General features: G+C 42.6%; 1 protein-coding gene across 2 annotated transcripts; it reads left to right on the forward strand.

Moving 5' to 3' along the window:
- Nucleotides 1-10,697: 10,697 nt before the first annotated feature.
- On the forward strand, nt 10,698-17,077 carry LOC135558552 (zinc-alpha-2-glycoprotein-like). 2 transcript variants are annotated; one of them, XM_064992430.1, is made up of 10 exons: nt 10,698-10,887; nt 11,529-11,783; nt 11,863-12,159; nt 12,469-12,759; nt 12,978-13,127; nt 13,400-13,453; nt 13,565-13,588; nt 13,774-13,833; nt 14,757-14,786; nt 15,786-17,077. In XM_064992430.1, the coding sequence occupies exons 1-10, from the start codon at nt 10,815-10,817 to the stop codon at nt 15,809-15,811; spliced, it is 1,260 nt and encodes a 419-aa protein (XP_064848502.1). In that variant the 5' UTR covers nt 10,698-10,814; the 3' UTR covers nt 15,812-17,077. The 2 variants fall into 2 exon arrangements, with proteins under 2 accessions (XP_064848502.1, XP_064848503.1); XM_064992431.1 differs by lacking the exon at nt 11,863-12,159.
- Nucleotides 17,078-25,659: the final 8,582 nt, after the last annotated feature.

Genomic DNA, 25,659 nt, shown 5'->3' on the forward strand with positions numbered 1-25,659 from the left:
AATTTATGAAAGTAAATCAGGAAGGCTGGTTTGAATGCTCGTTAAACTTCGTCAAGCAGCATAACATAGTTCACTCTTTTCTATTATACAGGACATAGTGAGAATGAATACAAAGGTATCATCATTAGGATAGCGTCTCGTTCTTTTCCTCTTTCCATTAGCCATGTACAGAATGTAATTCACCTATTTATCTTTAGCCTATAAGCACAATAATGCACATTCTGTATGCTTGCCATTTAACCTATGGGCTCATTCTTGCAATTATTACTTTCCTCTCTCAACGAATGGGTGTAAACCTTCAGATGTATTTACAGTGGGGCAAGAAAGTATTTAGTCAAGCCACCAATTGTGCAAGTTCTCCCACTTAAAAAGATGAGAGAGGCCTGTAATTTTCATCATAGGTACACTTCAACTGACAGACAAAATTAGAAAAAAAATCCAGAAAATCACATTGTAGGATTTTTAATGAATTTATTTGCAAATTATGTTGGAAAATAAGTATTTGGTCACCTACAAACAAGCAAGATTTCTGGCTCTCACAGACCTGTAACTTCTTCTTTAAGAGGCTCCTCTGTCCTCCACTCATTACCTGTATTAATGGCACCTGTTTGAACTTGTTATCAGTATAAAAGACACATGTCCACAACCTCAAACAGTCACACTCCAAACTCCACTATGGCCAAGACCAAAGAGCTGTCAAAGGACACCAGAAACAAAATTGTAGACCTGCACCAGGCTGGGAAGACTGAATCTGCAATAGGTAAGCAGCTTGGTTTGAAGAAATCAACTGTGGGAGCAATTATTAGGAAATGGAAAACATACAAGACCACTGATAATCTCCCTCGATCTGGGGTTCCACGCAAGATCTCACCCCGTGGGGTCAAAATGATCACAAGAACGGTGAGCAAAAATCCCAGAACCACACGGGGGGACCTAGTGAATGACCTGCAGAGAGCTGGGACCAAAGTAACAAAGCCTACCGTCAGTAACACACTACGCCGCCAGGGACTCAAATCCTGCAGTGCCAGACGTGTCCCCCTGCTTAAGCCAGTACATGTCCAGGCCGTCTGAAGTTTTCTAGAGAGCATTTGGATGATCCAGAAGAAGATTGGGAGAATGTCATATGGTCAGATGAAACCAAAATAGAACTTTTTGGTAAAAACTCAACTTGTCGTGTTTGGAGGACAAAGAATGCTGAGTTGCATCCAAAGAACACCATACCTACTGTGAAGCATGGGGGTGGAAACATCATGCTTTGGGGCTGAGGAGACTTGGAGAGCCCTCCAGGAATCCCTGAAATGGGCCGATGGCGGCAGAAGGAGAGCGCTGACCGCCACCGCAGTGAGGCCCCCGTGTTCGCACCGGGGGACCGGGTCTGGCTCTCGACCCAAAACCTGCATCTCCGCCTCCCCTGCCGGAAGCTGGGCCCGCGATTTGTGGGGCCATTTAAAGTCCTGAGGAGAATAAACGAGGTGTGTTATAGGTTACAGCTCCCCCTTACTATTGAATTAACCCCTCGTTTCATTTGTCTCTCCTCAGGCCGGTGGTAGCTGGACCACTGTAGGATGTTGAGGTGCGGGAGGTCCCTCCGCCCCCCCTGGACATCGAGGGGGCCCCAGCGTACACTGTACATTCCATCCTGGACTTTAGGCATCGGGTGAGGAGCCTGCAGTACCTCGTGGATTGGGAGGGGTACAGCCCGGAGGAGAGGTGCTGGGTGCCAGTGAGGGACATCTTGGACCCATCTCTGCTGGGTGAGTTCCACCGCCATCATCCGGATCGCCCTGCGCCTCGCCCTCTGGATTGTCCTCGAGGCTGGCATTGGCGCGCTGTGGGAGCGCCAATGCCAGGGGGAGGGGTACTGTCACGACTTCCACCGAAGGTGGCTCCTCTCCCTGTTCGGGCGGCGCTCGGCGGTCATCGTCGCCGGTCTACTAGCTGCCACCGATCCCTTTTCTCTTTCGTTTGGTTTTGTCTGTCTTGTTGTTCACCTGGGTCTAGTTTAGGTTAATTGTGGGGTATTTAATCTCGCCATACCCTCTAGGTTTTTTGCAGGATTGTTTGTGTATGTGTTATTTGTTTGGTTTGCGTTCGTTTTGTTCTGTTGAACAGGTGTTTTTTCTGGATTGTTTTTTTTGTGGCTGCTGTTGTGGTCCTGTGCCTGTTCTTGATGGACTTGTAAATAAATGCCCTTCTTGCAATTCTTACTCTCCTGCGCCTGACTCCACACCCACCTCTCCTAGGGAGAACCTGACAGCAGTAGCTACATGTTGAAATGGTTGACAATTTAAATAAAGACCAGTTACGTGCATCGCCAGCTGAATATGTTACAAATTAAGAAGAAATCTACCACTCTATAGACTAGAGGACCATTCAGTCTGCAGTTGTTTAAGTACTTTAGTCTGGTAAACGCGACTGATCGAACGACCAAATGGTACTCTGAAAGATCCATTCTGGAGAACATTTCACTATCGAACAACCATTGGTACGCCTGACATATTCATAATAACAAGCTACAACTACGAAATACTTTGATCTCTGGTGGACAAACCAGAGCCTTTCTGTCGACTGACTCTCCAGCAGACGGACCGGGAATCACAGAGAGAGACAACAAAGGCCAACACTCGTAAATATGTAAATGGCCATTTTTTTTGAATGAGCAGTTGTTAATGTGCAAAGTTTTAGCATTTCCATGAGCATAATTATCAGATGTGTGTACAATAGTGGAGTCCTTTGTCTTTCCCGCTCTTTATCTGTCCCCACCCCTTTCCATTGTCTACCAAGCAGTCATATTGGGCTTAGTCCACTAGGGACTTTTCATTGCATTATGTAGTAACCAACGTATAACCTATCCTGTGTGTGTGTTTATGTAATTCTGTGTGATTATTTGGTTAGTAAATAAAAAAATAAAAACATAATTAAGCCAATTTGTATATAGCTAATTCATAATTTATGCTAGGGTTTGTGCAGATATCCAACGGTTTACGACATTCAGAATATGACTGATGAGGTAATAATACATTAATAAGTGACTCTAATCAATAAGATATGAAAATATCTGAAGAGAGTTAAATTCGAGAAATAATAATGCTTTAAACAACATTTTCCCGTGGTGCCCCGACTTGTTTACGTGATTAGCTTAATCAGGTAATATTTACACCTAGAGAATTGATTTGATCATATAACAGTCTTCACATTAATGGATAGTCACATTACGACACTTTCTATAGGCAGAAACTCAAACAGGAAGTACCCGTGCTAAGGACTATTCAACGCTGGTCTGACCAATCGAGACAAAGTGGAGTCGCAATTCAACGGCTCAGACACAAGACTTATGTGGCAGGGTCTACAGACAATCATGGACTACAAAAGGAAAACCAGCCATGCCGCGCACACCGACGTCTTGCTTCCGGACAAGTTAAACACGTTCTTTGCCCGCTTTGAGAAAATCACAGTGCCACCAACGAGGCCAGCTACCAAGCACTGTGGGCTCTCCTTCTCCGTGAGTAAGACATTTAAGCGTGTTAACCCTCGCAAGGCTCCCGGCCCAGACGGCATCCCCAGCCGCGTCCTCAGAGCATGCGCAGACCAGCTGGCTGGTGTGTTTATGGACATATTCAATCTTTCCCTATCCCAGTCTGCTGTCCCCACATGCTTCAAGATGGCCACCATTGTTCCTGTACCCAAGAATGCAAAAGTAACTGAACTAAATGACTATTGCCCCATAGCACTGACTTCTGTCATCATGAAATGCTTTGAGATACTTAGGGCAGGTAGCCTAGTGGTTAGAGCGATAGACTAGTTATCGAAAGGCTGCAAGATCGAATCCCCGAGCTGACAAGGTAATAATCTGTTTTTCTGCCGCTGATCAAGGCAGTTAACCCACTAGGCCGTCATTGAAATTAAGAATGTGTTCTTAAACTGATTTGCCTAGTTAAGTAAAGGTAAAATAAAACATGTAAAAATGGATCATATCACCTCTACCATACCTGTCACCCTAGACCCACTTCAATTTGACGATGCAATTGCCTGCACACTGCCCTATCCCATCTGGAAAAGAGGAATACCTATGTAAGAATTCTGTTCATTGACTATAGCTCAGCATTCAACACCATAGCACCCTCCAAGCTCATCATTTACCTCGAGGCCCTGGGTCTGAACCCTGCCCTGTGCAATTGGGTCCTGGTCTTCCTGATGGGCCGCTCCAGGTGGTGAAGGTAGGAAACAACGCCTCCACTTCGCTGATCCTCAACACTGGGACCCCACAAGGGTGCGTACTCAGCCCCCACCTGTACTTCCTCTTCACCCATGACTGCGTGGCCATGCACGCCTCCAACTCAATCATCAAGTTTGCAGACGACACAACAGTATTTGGCTTGATTTCCAACAACGACGAGACAACCTACAGGGAGGAGGTGAGGGCTCTGGAAGTGTGGTGTCAGGAAAATAACCTCTCACTCAATGTCAACAAAACAAAGGAGAAGATCATGGACTTCAGGAAACATCCGAGGGAGCACCCCCCTATCCACATCAACGGGACAGCAGTGGAGAAGGTGGAAAGTTTTAAGTTCCTCTGCGAACATAGCACTGACAAACTGAAATGGTCCACCCACACAGACAGCGTGGTGAAGAAGGCGCAACAGTGCCTATTCAACCTCAGACTGAAGAAATTTGGCTTGTCACCTTAAACTCTCACAAACATTTACAGATGCACAATTGAGAGCATCATGTTGGGCTGTATCGCCGCATAGTACGGCAACTGCAACACCCACAACCGCAGGGCTTTCCAGAGGGTGGTGCAGTCTGCACAACGCATCACCGGGGGTAAACTACTTGCCCTCCAGGACACCTACAGCACTCGATGTCACAGGAAGGCCCAAATAATCATCAAGGACAACAACCACCCGAGCCACTGCCTGTTCACCCCGCTATCACTCAGAAGGCGAGGTCAGTACAGTTGCATCAAAGCTGGGACAGAGAGACTGAAAAACAGCTTCTATCTCAAGGCCATCAGACTGTTAAATAGCCATCACTAGCACAGAGAGGCTGCTGCCTACATACACAGACTTGTAATCATTGGCCACTTTAATAATTATTTACATATCTTGCATTACTCATCTCATATGTATATACTGTCTCTTAGTGTTGTCACCCCTTGCTCCCACTCGAGTGCTCGAGGGTGCCAGGCTGCCCTTCATTACGGACACCTGTCACCATCATTGGATTCACCTGGACTCCTCTTTGTTGATTTTCTTGTCTATAACTGTCTGCTTCCCTGTTTGTTCCCTATGTCTGCATTGATGTCGTAGTTTTTCCCTTGTCCAAATGCTGTTCCTGTCCTGTTTCATGTCCGTGTCACACCCTGATCTGTTTCACTTGTCTTGTGATTGTCTCCACCCCCTCCAGGTGTCACTTATTATCCCTGGTGTATATATCCCTGTGTTTCATGTCTCTCTGTGCCAGTTCATGTTGTATGTTTTTCATGTCAAAACCAGCTTCTTTTTTTACCATACTCCTGCTTCTATTCTCTTTTGCTTGTCATCCCGGTTTTTGACCCTTACCTGTTTTCTGGACTCTGTCTGTCCCTGCCTGACCATTTTGCCTGCCCTGACCTCGAGCCTGCCTGCCACGCTGTACCTCTTGGACTCTGAACTGGTTTTGACCTTTTGCCTGTCCACGACCATTCTCTTGCCTAACTCTTTTGGATTTTTAATAAGTATCAAGACTCAAACCATCTGCCTCCCATGTCTGCATCTGGGTCTCACCTTGTGCCCTTTATTAAATGTTCTCCCTGTACCTACTTCCTGTCTCCAGCGTCAACCCTCACAGAATGCAGAGACCGAAATTGGAAGCATCAGGGAGGCCTTGTTTTTTGTTGGTGAAGTCAGGTCCGGGTGCCGTCGTCAATGGAACCGGGGGTGTGTAAACTAGCTTGTCAGGCTTAGAAGCCCTAGCTAACTCGAGAGGTTTTTCTTGCCCTGGTGGGCTCGGCAGGCGCCCACCCCACGTCACTTTTCAGCCAGCCATCAGGCTTTCATGCCTCAACCGGATCATCAGGCTCCCACGTCTCAGCCGGTTTGCCAGCCTCCCACGCCTCTGTCGGTTCGTCGGGCTTCTACGGCCCAGCCGGCTTGTCCAGCGCTCATGCCTCGGCCAGGCCCGTCAGGCTCGCCCAGGTGGAATGCCGCGCCCCTGGGGGGGGGGGGGTACTGTCACAACTGCTCCTGCTCTCCATCTCTCCTGCTCGAGGTCGCCAGGCTGCCCTTCATTAGGCTGCCCTTCATTACTCACACCTGTCACCATCATTACGCACAGCAGCACTCGTTGACCTCAACTGGACTCCTTCCGTTTGTTGATTGCCCTGTTTATAACTGTCTGCTTCCCCATTTGTTCTCTGTGTCTGCATTGATGTCGTTATTTTTCCCCTGTCCAGACGCTGTTCCTGTCCTGTTTCATGTCTGTTATTTATTAAATGTTTTCACTACACCCGCTTTCTGTCTCCAGCGTCGACCCTCACAATTCTATGCCGCTCTGACATTGCTCATCCATATATTTATATATTCGTAATTCCATTCTTTTACTTAGATTTGTGCGTATTAGGCATTTGTTGTGAAATTGTTAGGTATTACTTATTAGATATTGCTGCACTGTCAGAATTAGAAGCACAAGCATTTCGCTACACCCACAATAACATCACGTGTATGTGACCAATAACATTTGATTTGATATGAATAAGGTATTTTTATTGTATTCTTTTTTTGTGTGTAAAAAAATGATTTAATCAATTTTAGAATAAGGCTGTAACAAAATTTGGAAAAAGTCAAGTAGTCTGAATACTTTCCGAATGCACTGTAAATCATTGGTTAATACAATAGAGAATGATAGAGGCCTATAGCGGCCAAAAGGCTGTATTAGCATGAGCAGCGCCATTGAGGGCTTTCACTATTTTACATAGTCAACTGGGTGGGACTTCCATGCGGTAAAGGATATGCGTACATTCAACAAATCTGATCTTATAGTGGATATTTGCTAAATCAGTCATGATTTATACATTGTAACAGGCCCACAATGTGGTTACTTATGTCAGATTTTGATATATTTAGCTGTTTTCCCTGCATAACATGTAGAAGTTGTCTCTTTTCAGGTTTAGAAGTAGTGACTGCTAAATGCCAACTCTTCTTTGTATGTGTGCCATTATAGCCTTTGTGACATCATGGGCAGCGCCATAGATTATGCGGTAAAGAGGTCAATCAAACTCAACCAAAACAATGGAATTGCCATTGACTGACCCCTCCTGATGATCCAGGTGGACATGACCCAAACATGGTCACTAGGAGGGATCAGCCAATGAAGTTTGAAGTCCCACCCGGTTAAGTTCGATTGACCTCTTTGCTGCTTCTATGGCGCTGCCCATGATGCAGTAGTGTCCTGTCAAGCATATTCTACTTGATAAGCCTACCATAATGTGCAGTGCATGTGAGCAGGAAATTCTACAATGCAGATTGCTTGACTGAGGATTTTCGTTTGCAGAATAGCTTAACTGCAGTTATACACAGCAAAATATTAGTCGATTCGGAAGAGAATAGTTTATGGCTTGGGTGATTGGAGTCTTTAACAATTTTCCGGGCCTTCCTTTCACTGACATAGAGGTCCTGGATGTCAGGAAGCTCGACCCCAGTGATTTACTGGGCTGTCCACACCCCACTCTGTAGTGCCATCCGAGGGCGGTGTAATTGCCATACCAAGCCGTGAAGCAGCCAGTCAAGATGCTCTCAATGGTACAGCTGTAGAACTATTTGAGGGTCCATGCCAAACTTTTTCAACCTCCTGATGGGGAAGAGGCGCTGTCTGAGTCTTCTTCAAGACTGGCCGCGGGTTTTGGGACGATCACCTCCTTGGTCTTATTGACATTGAGGGAGAGTTTGTTGCTCCAGCACCACATTGCCAGGTCTCTGACCTCCTGACTGTAGGCTGACTCATCATCGCCGGTGATCAGGCCTATCACCGTTGTGTCGTCAGAAAACTTGATGGTGGTGTTGGTGTCGTACGTGGCCACACAGTCATGCGTGAGCAGGGAGTAAAGGGGGGGGACTAAGCACACAGCCCTGTGGGGACCCTGTGTTTAGGGTCAGCGTGGCGGAGGTGGTGTTCCTTCCTCTTACACCCTGGGGTCGGCCCGTCGGGAAGTCAAGGATCCAATTGCAGAGGGAGATGTTCAGATTGAGATTGTGTCTTCTATTGATCTACTATTGCAGTATACAAATTGGCACCTCAAAAAGCACTTCGCGATTAAAGAAGTGAGTGCTACAGGGAGGTAGACGTGGCATGAAGCCTTAGAGTTCTTGAACAGAAATTATGGTGGTCATCTTAAAACGTGGGGATTACAGACTGGGAAAGGAGAGGTTGAAAATTACCATGGATATGCCTGCCAGTTCTGCGCATGTCTGAGAACGTGCCCTGGAATACCGTCGGGCCTTGCGGGTGTTGACCTGATCTAAAGACCTTTCTCACGTCAGCCTCGGAGAGTGGCCCTCACACCTGGCACAATGTTGTGATTGTCAAAGAATGCATACAATGCATTGAGTTCGTCTGGTAGAAAGGCATCATTAGGCAGATCACGGTTGGGTCTTCTGTTGTAATGGACTGCAGCCCCTGCCACATGCCTGTGTATTCCACCTCATTCCTATATTGTCCTTTTGAAACTGCGGAGGTCATAGCTGGACTTCTTGTACTTATTCCTGTCCTCAGCCGTAGCCTCAGGGTTGTCTATAATAGCTCTGTGCGATAGCGCTGTCCTTCAGTTTAGCGCCAATCATGGGCTTTTGATTTGGGAAGCAGTGAACCCTCACTGTGTGGACAACGTCTTTGATGCATTTTCTAATGAAGCCAGTGACGGAGGTGTATAGTTCATCAATGTTATCGGAGGAGTCTTGAAACATATTCCAATCAGCTCTAGCAAACCAGTCCTGTAGCATAATCTCTGATTCTGGTGACCATTTCTCAACGGAGAGAGTCATGGGTACTTCCTGTTTGAGCTTCTGCTTCTAAACAGGAAGCACGAGTATGGGGTCATGAACTGATTTGCCGAATGGCGGATGAGGGAGGGTCTTGTATGCTTGTTTGTGGGTAGAATAACAGTGGTATAGGACTTTATCACCCAGAGTAGTGTAGGAGACGTGTTGATGGAAGTTGGGAATCACGTGTCTTAGTGACACAGATTTAAATGAATCTACCAACAACCAGAAAAGCAGCCTCTGAATGTAGTTTTTCTGCTTGTTTATAGTCTTGTACAGTTTGTGCCAGCTTGTTATTTTTATTTTCCTGAGGTGGAATGTATATAACAGTAAGGATAACAGCTAAAATCTCCCTTGGGAAGTAGAAGGGTCAGCATTTGACCATCAGGTATTCCAAGAAGGGTGAACAGTGGGTCGGTACTTCCACATGCTGGAGTTGGCACACCAGTTGGTGTTGATGAAAAGGGACCCCCCCCTCGATTTCCCCGACTCCACTCTCCTTTCTGCTCGGTGAATGGAGAATCCATTGAGTTGGATAGCCAATTGTCAGAGAGACATGTTTCAGAAAAGCAAAGAATCTTTCAGTTTCGAGTGTCCCGTGGGTAGCAGATCTGCGATCGAAGGTCCTCCATCTTATTATCATGTGACTGTACATTAGCCAGTAGAATGGAGGGAGGAGGTGGCTGGTTTTCTCTTCGCCTTAATCTCACCAGGATCCCTCCTCTTGCCTCTGTAATGCCGGAGTTTCCTCTTGGGTAGCCCGAAAATTGGGTCGAAATTACAGAGAGTACTCAGGGCAGATGAGTCAAAGTTGAATTTGGGTAAGTAACTGCTGCTCTGATGTTCAAAATTTCTTGTCGGTTGTTCTTGACAATAAAGTAAAAATAAAAAACAAAATAATCACAAAATAGCAAAGTTGGGTCGGAGTTTGCAAAACGGCAGCCATCCAGTACGGCGCCATCTTGCTATAATATTTTACATTTGGTATGGTTACTTAAGGAAAAAACAAAAGGAGGATGGTTGGTTGTAGCTTACCCTTCTAACCTCAACCCTTTTAGCTAACCCTAACCTTAACTCTTTAACCGAATTCCTAATCTTAACTCAAACCCCTAGCCTAGCTAACGTTAGCGTTAGAAACTTAGCCAACTAGCTAACGTTAGCAACAACAAATTGGAATTTATGACATACTTTTTGCAAAGTCGTAACATATTGTGCGTTTTGGAAATTCTTAACCTTTGTACAGTTTGCAATTCGAAACATATCATAAAAATTGTCATTTGTACCATATTATACACAATTAATGATGGACATTCACAAATTAATACATACCATACGAAACATAACATAGTGTACTGAATGGAGGACGTCAGATTTACATACAGAATAATAAGAAATGCTCTGAGACCAGGTTGCAACATATGGCAGCCTAAAAGGTTCTATATAAAACCCTTTTGTAGGCTATATAAAACATTTAGGTCGAAATGTTTTAAACTTTCAGAAAAAGGTTATATGTATCCTACAAAAGGGTTTTATATATTAGTGTGGCAAGTGATATAATATTTTTTTACCGAATATTGTAGCCTAACTTTCTTTATTTCTGGAGATGGATGGTACCTATCGCAAGGATTTTCACCTAACAACACGTGACTGTCATATTTGTTGACATGTAATTGGCTCAAACTCACTGAAGAAAAATACATATGTTCGGAGGGGAATTGACTGCAATGCAAAAAAATATTATATCCGCGAGGGTGGTTTGATCTTAAGAATCTAACCCTACCATCATTAGCACACAAAAATATGTTCCGATACTTATGTATATTCATGCTTTTCTCGTTAATTTCCCAATCTGATGTAAAGTTCGGCTCTGAAGGTAAGTTATGTTTTTACTAATTGGCTCGGGCTGTTTTGAGGTTCTGTTCTGATAGTCTATGTAACTTTTTAACTGAACTTGTTCGTTATAAGGAATACGATACAGAATATCTAGAACATAGAATTAGATACGGAAGGGAATGGATTCTATAAATATAATATGTTTGTGTCTATTCACATAGGCTACTGTCCACTGCATTATTTACACCATCAGCTACCCGAAATACCGGGTTATTAGAAAAATGAATGATTTAAACTAGAAAAATGACATTTTTGCGTCACCTTTAGGCTACAAAACATTGGATTCTCAACTGATAAGGCGAAATATCCATTAATATAAAACGAAAATGAAACCTAGAACAAACTCATTAATTGCATACGTTTTATTTCACGCTTATATTATCATAGTCAACCTTATTCTAACAGTTTATATTGTCGAGATGTTTATCTATTCAGACAAGAAATCACTTACATTTATTTTCAATTTCTCGAATGCTCTAACTGTTAGTCGATCAAGATAAGACTGAGTCTGCTAAATGACTAAAATGTAAATGTAGCCTATTATTTGTTCTGTTTTTTAATAAAATAGTTTTAATTATCATAATTGTTCTCCCTTTCTCTCCCAACATCCTCTGCTCACAGAGGAACATATACTTGAGTACATGTACACCTTCTTTAATTCCTCCCACTATGAAGTTGTTGGTTTGTTGGATGGGGAACCAGTGGATTTCTACAGTAGTGTTCTCAAGACCCCTGTACCTAAAAAGATCTGGAATGAAAAGGAGAGAAGCTTTGGGAATCACTACTGGCAAGACCATATTACAAGTCGACAGAAGATTGATAAGTGGGGTTTATCCAGAGCTGAAGACCTGAAGATGCACATGACAAAAAATAAAAGTGAGTTGCAGCTATTACTTCATAGTTTACCATCTTTGCTTTATCAGCCTTGTTTTCATCCCTCTCATCTTTGTTGTAGGCGGTGGTATTGTGCAGATGAGGTTTGGCTGTAAGAACATCCCTGAACGCAAACCTGTTCACGATGAGGAAACCCTGTTTGCTGAGTTTGCCTATGATGGAGAAACAACAATGAACTTCATTCAAAACACAAATAAATGGACTCCAGTAGATTTTGCTGCTCAGTTAATTATAAACAATTGGAACAGAAAAAGGAGCATCAAATATCAAATAACCAACTTTTTGTATGTGGAATGTTATCAGGCACTCTATAATTTTCAGAAATTTGAACTCAATGCAACTCAGTACAATAACTTATGTGAGTGTAACTGTTGGTTTGTCATTGGTTTTTCATATTTAGAATTTCATAAGCTGTTCCAGATGTATGTTTGTTCTTTCAGAACATTTTCATTTACATTTTGTCATTTAGAAGACACTCTTATCCAAAGCCACTTAGTCAGTGCATTCAACTACTGTAAATCAAGTCATGCAATCACCAACTGTATGAATCACATTCTTATCACCTATCCCACTGTCAATCATATCTGTATTTATAACCTTTTTTTCCAGGTCTCATATTTATGTTCTGTAATTAACCATGTATTCTTATGTCTCTGCAATGTTGTAGCTGATCCACTTATCTACACTGTCCCTCGTGGCTCTCTAAAACCTGGGCACAACAACCTGACGTGTCTAGTAACCGGAACCTATCCCAGCTCCTCACCCATTGAGATGAATCTGTTTAGGAATAATGTAAACCTAACAGAGATGGAGGGTGTCCGGTCATCAGGGGTCAGACCTAACGAAGATAATACCTACCAGCTGAGAAAGACAGTGATGATTAACGCCTCCGAATCTGAAGTGTATCAATGTGTGGTCAATCATAAAAGCTTTCCCGGAACACGGAAAAACACTTGGGGTAAAATGTTGTTTTCAATTCAATGTCTTGAAATTACTTCAAAGCATGGACTCTATGATGTTTATGAGCAATTCAAATAGTCTCGAAGGTCAGAATTAGTCAATATTGGATAAATTAAGTGGACACCATTCAAAGATTATTGTTGGATTTTGAACACTTGTATAACAACTATGCAGAAACCAATGGAATGACTTCTTTGTGTTCTTGTGTGCTTACAGAGGTGAAAAAACATTCAGAAGTGAAGAGTCAAGTGGAGGGATTAAATCCAGCTTATATTGGACTATTTGTTTTTCTACTGGCTGTTTTGTTAGTGGTTGTATGGTTTTTCAAAAACAGATGGAGATCTGAGCCTAATAGTAATTTGGCTGGTGAGTAAAGTCTATTAAACCAAATGAATGTCAGCCCAACTTAAACAGAGACAAGGGTGCTCAACCAATGAATACAGTGCATTATATTAACCAAGGTACTAACCATGCTGGTTAATGACTTATTCTCTTTATTTAGACTCATGTTTTGTTAGAAGTGTTAAAACACTGGCTTGATCAGAGCCATACAGACTCTTCTCCATGTGGAACCAAACATTGTATGACACTGTACATAGAACTTAGGTTCTAGACTAATGTGAAAGGATTTTCCCCAGCTAATCCTGAAGAGAATGCTGCCCTGGGAGTTCAAGATGGAGGGAGTTTGATTGGTGAGTTTCATTCTTGGGATAGGTGTCTCGTTTCCAGGACCTCTTTTTATATTTGATGCTGATGCATGATAATCATTGTGTTTTAATGTCTTCGTGTATTGATTATTTTAGATCAAGGAGGTGAAACCACTTCTGGTAAGTATTCAATTCATGCGCAGTATTATTACATGAGGTCAATTAGAAAATGATCAACAACTCTTAACAAGTGGTGAAAATTAAATAGATGTCTGTATTCCCCTGACTATTTTCATTTTTTATTAAATGTGGCTTTCCGAAAAAGAATAATGGCATAAAATGTTTTATTTTCTTGGCTACTGTAGTCGATCTGTCCTCTGAGAGGGAAGTTCTTACAAATGCACCCGATGCTGAAGCTGAAAACGGTGAGATCATAACTTCCTGGCCACGTAATGAAAGGTTATCTAGCTCTCACAAATAAAGCTAGATAAAGACAGAATAATATATACTTATTGAACATATCTATAGCCATAAGTCATGTGTGTTTTCATGGCCATCACTCACTTAATTTTGTCAAGGTTCTGACGTCAGAGTATAGTATTCTCCTACAGGGCTTTTTGATGAATTGTCACGTTTGCGTCTAAACAAAAAAAATGTCTTTATTTAAGCCCTAACATACTGACCACACCGCAAAATAAATTTACACCCATGTTATTCAATCATTGCATCCACACTGCTCGAGCGCGCCAATGAGCATCTTCATAGCATCTGCGTAGCCAGGCGCTAAAATAGAACTTGGTTCTATTTGTGACGCTTGATACGCTATAGGTCCCGCCTCTCCCATCTCATTGGTTTTTAGGAGCATATACTCACATGGGTGATTGAAAGATGAACTGAGGTCCACACGCCAGTCCAGTTGGTGGTGGTAATGCAACTTAAAGTTTGTTGCCAACCGCCATATCAAGGAGGAGAGATTACTAGAAACAAACTCGGTTTACCCTTTTATCTGTGGACGACCTTGTGCGTTTCAGGTAAAATAACAACCCAATGTTTATATCCCAGGAAAAATGAGCTAGCAACAGCAAGCTAGCTAGCTAAATTGCCATAAATGTCTCATGCTTTTTGACCTGTCCCCAAATGAATATAGTTGGTTCAGAGTTTGTTTTGATATTTCAACCTGCGTGTCCTGATCGCGTCTAGAGTGGTTGGACAAAATAAACCTGCTAGCAAAGGTGGTCTAGTCAGCATGTTAAGCCCATGATTTTCCTTCAGTACAGTACACTATACTACTATAATACTACTGTACTATGCTACTAATATTGATTTCTGCCTTTGCTTTTCATTTTAGATGAAGCCTATGGAAGTCGTGGAAGCTCTGGTGAGTAATACAGCACTAGCAAGGTTTCCATCCACTTGTCAAAATATTTATGTGAATTATCTTTTACTTCCATAACAAAAGATGCACATTTTACCAGCGGAGGTGTGTTTCCATCAAACTGTCTTGTTGCAGATAAAATGCAGTGGGTAATGATGCAGTGCACATATAAAGAACTTTGCATCATGTCTTCATGTCTCAAATAAAAAAACGAAGTTCAATTCCATTGCATTTTCAACTATACTGATGGTTTTGTTACAAATTGTGTTCTGATAAAGCAAACATGCCCAATCTGGTCTTGGTGCATGCTCACTAGACAACAGTTTGTGGAGAGTGTGTGCTACAATTCTGATCTTTTGCCTATTATGGGCAAAAGACCTGAACTGATTGGTCAGAAGTCCTATTTGTGGCAAAATATCAGAATTGGGCTGCCTGTGTGAACGCAGCCACGATGAGGTTATGGATAAGACCAAGATCATTTTTATTTGTCAATTATCAGCCAAGCACCAACTATCATGTCACCAGCATAGCCTACAAATAATAATCCTTGATATTTAACCTATTGGAAATGACCATCAAGCTCATCGCCATGCACTTTCACAATCCTGTGAAGTTCATCTTAATTCATTTAATCTGTAGCCTATTTAACCCTTCCTGCTTTTCCAAGTCATAGTGGGAGGACCACAACATAGCATCACGTGACTGCAAATATACAGCGGCAAAGTTTTGCTGTTTTCCATCAGGCCTGTCGTGAATTTTTTCATCTGACAGGTTCTTTACTTGCATAAAAATGGTTGGATGGGAACATAGTGTGAGGCATAATTAAATACACCACATCTTTGCATGAAAAGTGTGTTCAAATGTAGATGTTTGTCCCATGCTGCCAATCATAACAGTTCAAAATATAAAATAATCATCAATAAACTTTTTTTGACTGACAGTCCTATTTCTTATATTAGTGCTATAGCAGCCCACTAACAAATCTTTCTTCCATTCTCACAGATTCAGACCTGTCACAGATTCAATGAACCTTATTGGAATTCAACACAGACCCAGCTGACAACTAGTACAGGGTCTTAGTACTAGGTACTTTGAAACACTCTTATCCGATTGTCAATTTCCAAGTGTTTTACGTGCCAATTGAAGATAACCCAGAGTTTATAATTATGCATTACCTCTGCCTGGGATCAAGTTACCAGGGGTAACTGACTACAAGAGGAGACGCTCAACACTAACATGGACTGACAGACAATACAGTAAAGAATACTGAGGAAATTGAAGGGCTTGTTAGAGACATTTCCATGTGTCCTAATTGTTGTCTGGCTGTTATCACAGAGCTCATTACTAAGATGGTGATAGATATTTTACTATGTATTTGTATTGTTTCTGTAAAGCAGGCTAGTTACGTCCTGTGTGGCTCAGTTGGTAGAGCATGACACTTGCAACGACAGGGTTGTGGGTTCTATACCCATCGGGGAGCATTATGAAATATGAAAATATATGCACTTTCTTCTGTAAGCCGCTCTTGTTTTGTAAATGTACTGGAATTACAAGTCATGCTGTAATTGTCCCAAACTTCTTCAACTTGGGGACAGCTCAGGGATCAAGTATCAAAAATAGAAGTTACAATTTTCAACTTTTTCATGTACTGTGTTGTTAAGATATTTTATCAAGGTTGAAGATAAATGATTAAATAATTCTACCCAGAAACTTAACCATTAGGCTCCATTAGCATGGACAAGGGGTAATTGGAAATGGTAACCATTGTGGATGAAGGAATGTATGTGTGTGTCTAAAGTAAGCAAAGAGAATCATTAACCTATGTTTGAACCGACCCAGCTATAACTCTGTGGACATAAAATAAGACAGCGAGAGCTCCTCCGGGTTTTCCGTATCTGGGGGGGACTGGAACTGTCAGCTAAGTGGTAATAAACTGTGGTGAGACTTCAGGAGATAATCCAGATATAGTGTGTGCGTTAGTGGGTTGGAATGGACTTTAGAAGCTGCTTTGTCAGAGAAGAGGAGGGACATCTAAAAACTATGATGAAATGTGAGGTATATTAACCAATGGACATGGCATTATGACCAGCGCTCTCGAGAATAAATGCTATTGGCTAATTTCGGTTGACTGGTCTCTGTCCATTTTATGCAAATAAGGATCTTACAAATTCTTAGAAACGGACAGAGTATTTTAAATTGAATTGGTTAATGAACGCATAAAAACTAAATTCATCTAACATGTATATATTTTCTGCTATGATCAATTTAAATAAATGCTGTATAGCTTTAAACTCTTGATCTTTGACACTATCTCTGACCTCCCAGAAGGAAACTAACTATATGTTCAAAGACCTTTTCACATCAATGAATACATACATTTATTTAACCCACCGCCATCCAGTATAATAAAGATTTGTTCATACATTAAAGTTAATTCTCATTAAATGATTTCCCCCTTTTTATAATGTCATAAGTCATCTAATTACCGGCTTACACCGTGAATCTAATCACCGGCTTACTGAGACGTGGTTAAGGAAGAGTGTTGTTAACCTTTCTGGTTATAACCTTTTTCGGCAAGACAGATCTTCCAAAGGTGGGGCAGTGCCAATCATTACCAAGGATTCCCTTCAGTGCACGGTTGTCTCCACCAAGTCTGACCCCAAACAATTTGATTTGCTGGTTTTAAGCATTAAACTTTCAAATAGTTCTTTGTTGACTGTTGCTGGGTGCTATTGTCCTCCATCAGCACCGGCCTGTACCCTAAATGCCCTAAGCTCTCTCCTGGCCCCTTAGACTAAGTCTGAATTTGTCCTGCTAGGTGACCTAAACGGGGATATGCTTAAACCACCTGACCAAGTACTAATTATTACCAATCCCACAAGGTATGACTCCAAACACCCAGAAAGGCTACTCTCCTCGATGTTATCCTCACAAATAACCCTGATAGGTATCAGTCTGGTGTTTTCTGTAATGACCTTAGTGATCATTGTTTTACAGCCTATGTTCATAATGGCTGTTCAGTGAAACGACCTGTCCTGATTTGAAATAGACTCCAGTTAAAAAACTAATGAGCAACCCTTCCTTCATGAACTGACCTCGGTAAAATGGTATAGAATCAGCTTGATCCCCTCTGTTGAAGATAGAGTGGTATTGTCAACAAACACTCCCCCATAAAGAAAATGAGAATTAAAAACAGGTTCTGCCCCTGGTTCGACCGTGATCTTGCATAGTTACTCCACCTTAAGAATTGCATTTGGCGAAAGGCTTGGCACACGCATACTCAGGCTGACTGACTATCGTTCAGGCAAATGAGAAATAAGTGCACTCAGGCTATCTGGAAGGTCAGTTCTCTCTGTGGGTCTAAACCCAAGAAGTTCTGGAAAACGGTTAAAGACCTGGAGAATAAACCCTCCTCCTCACAGCTGCCCACGTTCCTTAATGTTGATGATCTGGTTATTACTGACAAGAAGCAGATGGCCTTTTAATCACCACTTCATTAAGTCAGGATTCCTATTTGACTCAGCCATGCCTCCTTGCCCGTCCAACACTTGGACGGGCAGTTTGTTTTATTCACTGCTTTAGCACACTCTGCCAACCCAGATGTCCTAGCCGTGTCTGAATCCTGGCTTAGGAAAGGCCACCAAAAAAAATCCAGAATTTTCCATCCCTAACTATAACATTTTCCGACAATATACAACTGCCAAAGGGGGCAGAGTTGCAATCTACTGCAGAGATAGCCTGCAGAGTTCTGTCATACTATTCAGGTTTGTGCCCAAACAATTCGAGCTTCTACTTTTAAAACTCCACCTTTCCAGAAATGAGTCTCTTACCGTTGCCGCTTGTTATAGACCCCCTTCAGCCCCCAGCTGTGTCATGGACACCATATGTGAAATGATTGCCCCCCATCTATCTTCAGTTTGTACTGTTAGGTGACCTAAACTGGGACATGCTTAACACCCCGGCCTTCCTCCAATCTAAGCTACAGTATATGCCCTCAATCTCATACAAATTATCAAGGAACCTACCAGGTACAACCCTACATCCATAACCATGGGCACCCTCTTAGATATCATCCTGACCAATTTGCCTTCTAAATATACCTCTGCTATCTTAAACCAGGATCTCAGCAAAATGTAGTGGAAATTCAGTACTGAGAGAGACTTGGTCTTAGTCATTTCTTCAATCAATCATCTTTATTTAATATAGATTAATTATTGCAATAATGAGACCGTCAGCCCACCAGTCTTGACTGACTGCTGTCAGGCTGAGAGTCTAGACTGTACAGATGATGCACAGTTTTATATAGCTGATACCAAGATTGCTTAGTCAGTCACTTCTAACCTTCCCATAAACCACCTTGGTTATCTACACAGGATGGTCTTTTACTTCGTTTCCCAGATGCCAGAAGATGAGACAATGAGGCATTGTTCTTAACTCTTCCAGGCTCTCTCTATCTAGAGTCACACATCTTGTCTACAGAATGCTTTATCACCAACACAAGTCAATTGTCAGCTTCAAGCTCTCGCTAGTAGAACCCATGTCCTCAACGCCCAGACTAGCTGCAGGGTGCAGAGTGGAGACCATAAAACACAGCATTGGCAGGACAGAAATATCTTACTGTTCGTTAAGTAAATAATTGTTACATATCCAACAAATAAGGTGAATACATAATTTTTCCCTCACAGATCACTGCCTCATTGCCTGCATGCGTAATGGGTCCTTGGTCAAACGACCACCCCTCATCACTGTCAAACTCTCCTTAAAATACTTCAGCGAGCAGGCCTTTCTAATCGACCTGGCCCGGGTGTCCTGGAAGGATATTGACCTCATCCCGTCAGTAGAGGATGCCTGGTTGCTCTTTAAAAGTGCTTTCTTCACCATCTTAAATAAGCATGCCCCATTCAAAACATGTAGAACTAAGAACAGACATAGCCCTTGGTTCACCCCAGACCTGTCTGCCCTTGACCAGCACAAAAACATCATGTGGCGTTCTGCAATAGCATTGAATAGCCCCTATATCCATCCTGCCCTGCCTTTATAAAATCTTCGAAAGCCAAGTTAACGAACAGATCACTGACCATTTCGAATCCCACCGTATATTCTCCACTATGCAATCTGGTTTCAGAGCTGGTCATGGGTGCACCTCAGCCATGTTCAAGGTCCTAAACAATATCATAACTGCCATCAATAAAAGACAGTACTGTGCAGCCGTCTTCATCAACCTGGCCAAGGCTTTCGACTCTGTCAATCACTGCATTCTTATCGGCAGACTCAATAGCCTTGGCTTCTCAAATGACTGCCTCGCCTGGTTCACCAACTACTTCTCAGATAGAGGTCAGTGTGTCAAATCGGGGGCCTGTTGTCCGGACCTCTGGCAGTCTCTATGGGGGTGCCACAGGGTTCAATTCTCTTGCTGCTGGTGATCCAAAATTAAACTGATTTTGCAACAAAGCCTCCTTCACTCATGCTGCCAAACATACCCTTGTAAAACTGACCATCCTACCAATCCTTGACTTCGGCAATGTCATCTACAAAATAGCCTCCAACACTCTACTCAGCAAACTTGATGTAGTCTATCACAGTGCCATCCGTTTTGTCACCAAAGCCCCATATACTACCCACCACTGCGACCTGTATGCTCTCGTTGGCTGGCCCTCACTACATATTCATCGCCAAACCCACTGGCTCCAGGCCATCTATAAGTCTTTGCAAGGTAAAGCCCCGCCTTATTTCACCACACTGGTCACCATAGCAACAGCCACCCGTAGCACGCTCTCCAGCAGGTATATTTCACTGGTCATCCCCAAAGCCAACACTTACTTTGGCTGCCTTTCCTTCCAGTTCTCTGCTGCCAATGACTGGAACGAATTGTAGAAATCACTGAAGCTTGAATTTTATATCTCCCTCTCTAACTTTAAGTATCAGCTGTCAGAGCAGCTTACCGATCACTGTACCTGTACACAGCCAATCTGTAAATAGCACACCCAACTACCTCATCCCCATATTGTTATTTATCGTCTTGCTCTTTTGCACCCCAGTATCTCTACTTGCACATCATCATCTGCACATCTGTCACTTGTTAATGCTAAATGTAATTATTTTGCCTCAATGGCCTATTTATTGCCTTACCTCCATACTCTTCTACATTTGCACACACTGTACTTAGATTTTTCTATTGTGTTATTGACTCTACGTTTGTTTATGTGTAACTCTGTGTTGTTGTTTTTGTCGCACTGCTTTGCTTTATCTTGGCCAGGTCGCAGTTGTAAATGAGAACTTGTTCTTAACTGACCTACCTGGTTCATTAAAGGTGAAAAAAAAGACCCACTAGTTGATGCTTATTTATAAAACCTTCTTAGGCCTCACTCCCCCCTATCTGAGATATCTACTGCAGCCCTCATCCTCCACATACAATAGCCGTTCTGCCAGTCACATTCTGTTTAAGGTCCCCAAAGCACACACGTCCCTGGGTCGCTTGTCTTTTCAGTTCGCTGCATGGAACGAGCTGCAACAAACACTCAAACTGGGCAGTTTTATCTCAAACTCTTCATTCAAAGACTCATTCATGGACACTTACTGGCAGTTGTGGCTGCTTTGTGTGATGTATTATTGTCTCTACGTTCTTGACCTTTGTGATGTTGTTTGTACCAAATTTTGCTGCTACCAGGTTGTATTGCTACCATGATGTTGTTATGTTGTGTTGCTACCATTCTGTGTTGTCATGTGTTGCTGCCTTGCTATGTTGTTGTCTTAGGTCTCTCTTTATGTAGTGTTGTCTCTCTTGTTGTGATGTGTGTTTTGTTCTATATTTATATTGTATTTGTTTTGTATTTTTAATCCCAGGCCCCCGTCCCAGCAAGAAGGCCCTTTTGCCTTTTGGTAAACCGTCATTGTAAATAAGAATTTGTTCATAACTGACTTGCCTCGTTAAATAAAGGTTAAATTAAATAAATAAATAAAAATGATCTCCAAGTGTATATGATATGATATACTTCCAACACACATTTTTATACCATTCTGGTCTTGACTTTATCACTCGGAGGTTCAGTGAATTATGCTTGTGTTATTTTGCCAAAATAATGCCTAGGCTTTAGCTCAGCGGACTTACACAGTTATGTTTTACAGTAACAACCTGGGTTTATACCCGGTTGGACTTTTCCCTCTTCCCTTCTTTCAATTCCACATTTTGTCCACTATGGGAGAATCTCAACTGCATACTCCTCGCATCCTCTCGCCTTGCTTCCTTCTCAAAACCCATTGGAGGAGAAGGTCAGAGGGGCGGGACCTATGGATTTCCTCATCTTCTGGAGATTTCATCTCCTTTTGAGGAGGTGAGAAGAAAGGACACAAGGAGTATGCCATTGAGATTCTCCCTATATTTAATACCGGCCTCTTCTTTGTCTTCATTGTCACCTCCAGTCTTATCATTTCCCTCCTGATGATACTGTTTGACTACACGGAGGCCCCTCTCGTTCACCCCATTCTGTCCACCACTATATATTTTCATATCTACTCTACAGAACACACACACAGACAATTGAACATTGCTGTGTCGTCATCCCTGGAATTGAGTCACAAGAACTACGGAACATGAAGTGTCAGCGTCTGTGAAAGTCTAGCATAGATCAGGGGTTTTGGTCTTCATGTATCTTTACTTGGAAGTCTTGAATGTCAGCTGGTTAGTTGCCGTAGGGCTTTGAGTCTCCGGCTCTAGTGATCCACAACGGATTCTGGAGATGACTGATATCCTTGGGCGATTACACTACATCTCTCCCTGTATCGTCCAGAAGCGGTCTTTACATCCGGCTCAATGGTTTCACTCTCGGCTCATCGCTGTCCCTCGGTGGGTTGGCATTTCGATCACTAGTCTCTTCAGAAGCAAGTGTGTCTCTGCAATGACTGTAAGTACCATTTCTTGTGTTATTTTTGACATGGGTAATAGATATGTGATGGCATGTCAGAATTACATTATATGGTTCCATGATACTCGCATGGTAATTTGATTGTTTGCTGACCGTTCTCTGTCTTTGAGTAACACTGTCGTAGCAACACTATCGGTTCTCTGTGAGCCATCACTCTGAAGGGATGTTTACATACAGTATGTTCAGATGGAGATCCGGTCAGCTTTTTGCTGCTCTCTCAATGTCACATTAGATGTAATCACGTATGGGGGCCTATTTGTGAGCGACGTATGATGTTACACAAATGACATCAGAGCCTAGTGTAAACCTTTGCTGTGTTGCCTAATGAGAACATTTGCATACCACAAGCACTCCTTTATCCATCTTTATCCTCTTCCTCTCAGGAAAATGGGGGAAAGGATGGAGATAAGAATTGACCTCTATCCCAGGCCTGCCTCAGGCTCCAACCAAGAATTCTGCCCCACCCCCATGCTTGAACCAGGCTCTTTCCACAGTCAGGGTCATTTAATGGAGGACTTTGACATGCATGTAGAGGAAGAGGGCTACTGGAAGAAGGTCACAGGGCAGTGGTGCGAGTGCAACAAAGATGAATGTGAAGAGATGGAGGAAGGAAGAAGAGAAAAGGGCAGTGGCAGGATGGTTAACAGTCTGAGCTGGGCCGAGGAGCTGCAGGACATTCTCATTCCTGTGGCTGAGGCTAACTGTCAAAGGAGAACAAGCAGATCATTAAACATAACTGTAAGTGCTCTCTCCCTCTCTCTCTCTCTCTCTCTCTCTTTATCTCTTTATCTCTGTGTTATGATGGTGGTAATGAAAGATAGAGAGAGTGTGTGTGTGTGTGTGTGTGTGTGTGTGTGTGTGTGTGTGTGTGTGTGTGTGTGTGTGTGTGTGTGTGTGTGTGTGTGTGTGTGTGTGTGTGTGTGTGTGTGTGTGTGTGTGTGTGTGTGTGTGTGTGTGTGTGTGTACGTATTGTCCAGTTGATGGCACTGTTTGTCTTTTAGTCCCTTCCACTCCAACACAGACTGAATATAACACAGCATACCTCAGCCAGCCAGTGATAGAATAGAGTAAGCAATTAGCTGGAAACTGATCCATCCTTTGACCAATCAGAGGTCATGAGGAAGTGGGGTACCATTAAAGAGTGTTGTGACACATTTATCTCGTCACTGGGTTTCAATTGTACCATGTGGACTAGTATTTCCTCTAAAACTCTTTTATAGTCACAGTATATCGCTAATAGATGAGGGGAAGTGATGGAGTATGACTCATAGGTTCATTAGTTTAATCAGCCACAGTGAGCCACTGCTGCATAGTGACACAGCAGCCTCCGCGTTTGTGTGTGTGTGTGTGTGTGTGTGTGTGTGTGTGTGTGTGTGTGTGTGTGTGTGTGTGTGTGTGTGTGTGTGTGTGTGTGTGTGTGTGTGTGTGTGTGTGTGTGTGTGTGTGTGTGTGTGTGTGTGTGTGTGTGTGTGTGTGTGTGTGTGTGTGTGTGTGTGTGTGTGTTGTGTGTGTGTGTTTGTGTGTTTGTGTGTGTGTGTGTGTGTGTGTGTGTGTGTGTGTGTGTGTGTGTGTGTGTGTGTGTGTGTGTGTGTGCGTGCGTGCGTGCGTTGCATGCGTGTTTGCCTTCTATGTGTCTTATGATTCACTACACGAGGAATGATGGTCAAGAAAGAAGAACAATTCTCCAGGAGGAAAACAAGCAAAGTGTACACTCAAAAACATACAGGAGCAGTCCACTGTCTGATCACACCTATTAGCCTGGTCTCGCCACCATTGATTTTGTTTGTCTTCCATTCCCTCCCATCCGAATTCTTTATCTATCTCAACATGTCCTTGAATTTCTTCCTTCACATTTCTTCATCATGCCATGTTTCCGTGTCACGCTCTATCAATCATGGTGTTCCCATGGTGGAATGGAGAGATAGAAAGATGGAGGTATAGAAAGACAGAGAGATTTGAGTCAGAAAAGGATATTCATATGATAGGTAAGATACATAAAAACCTCTATGTAACTGACAATCTCTCAGAAAAAAAATATAAACTATTGGAATCAAGACTTAAAAATCTCTAATAATGGTACAATGTAGAGGGAATATTGGAACATAAATAACGAAATTACAGTTAACAGAAAATGTAAGCTTAGTTCAGTATGCATTCATGTTTAAAATGTATTATAGAAGAGATGACGGCAGAGTCATGTCTTAATTGTAAAACTAACAATGACTCAATAATCCATGGCCTTCTGGGAATGCTATAAAGTCAAAAAGTTATGAGCCGAGTTAGAAAGTTGTCTGTCAGAAGTATTCAAATGTAAATCTACTTTTAATCTGTCTGTCGGTATATTTCAAGACATGGCATATGAGGGTGCAGTGAGATACCCGATGGGTTGGACGATTCTGTTCTCGTCAATTCTCTTTTAAAATATATATTCTTAACTGTAACTCTAGCAAATAATATGCTTCATTATATAAATATTGAAAGGGTGTGGGCGATGGAGAGGAACAAAATGGTGCAATTTGAGAAGATAGGTGTGAAAACAGCTGGGTCTGGCTGGGTTTGATGTATGTCTGTTTTTTATATCTTTCTTTAACTAGGCAAGTCAATTAAGAACAAATTCTTATTTACAATGACGGCCTACCCCGGTCAAACCCGGACAACGCTGGGCCAATTATGCGCCCCCCTATGGGACTCCCAATCACTGCCAGATGTGATAGAGCCTGGATTTGAACCAGGGACAGTAGTGACACCTTTTGCACTGAGATGCAGTGCCTTCGACCACTGCGCCACTCGTGAGCCCTTTTACTTGTGTATGTTTTGTAATGTTAACAAATGTAAGAAAGAAAGAGGGGAATGGAGGATACAGAGAAAGAGGGAGATGGAGGAGCAGAGAGCAGGTATAGAAAGCAGCAGCCATGCTAAACAGTCACACAGAGGAGAGTAGTGGAGAGCGCCTA

Source organism: Oncorhynchus masou, chromosome 17, assembly GCF_036934945.1.
Source record: "Oncorhynchus masou masou isolate Uvic2021 chromosome 17, UVic_Omas_1.1, whole genome shotgun sequence".
In the NCBI taxonomy this organism is placed as follows: Eukaryota; Metazoa; Chordata; class Actinopteri; order Salmoniformes; family Salmonidae; genus Oncorhynchus; species Oncorhynchus masou.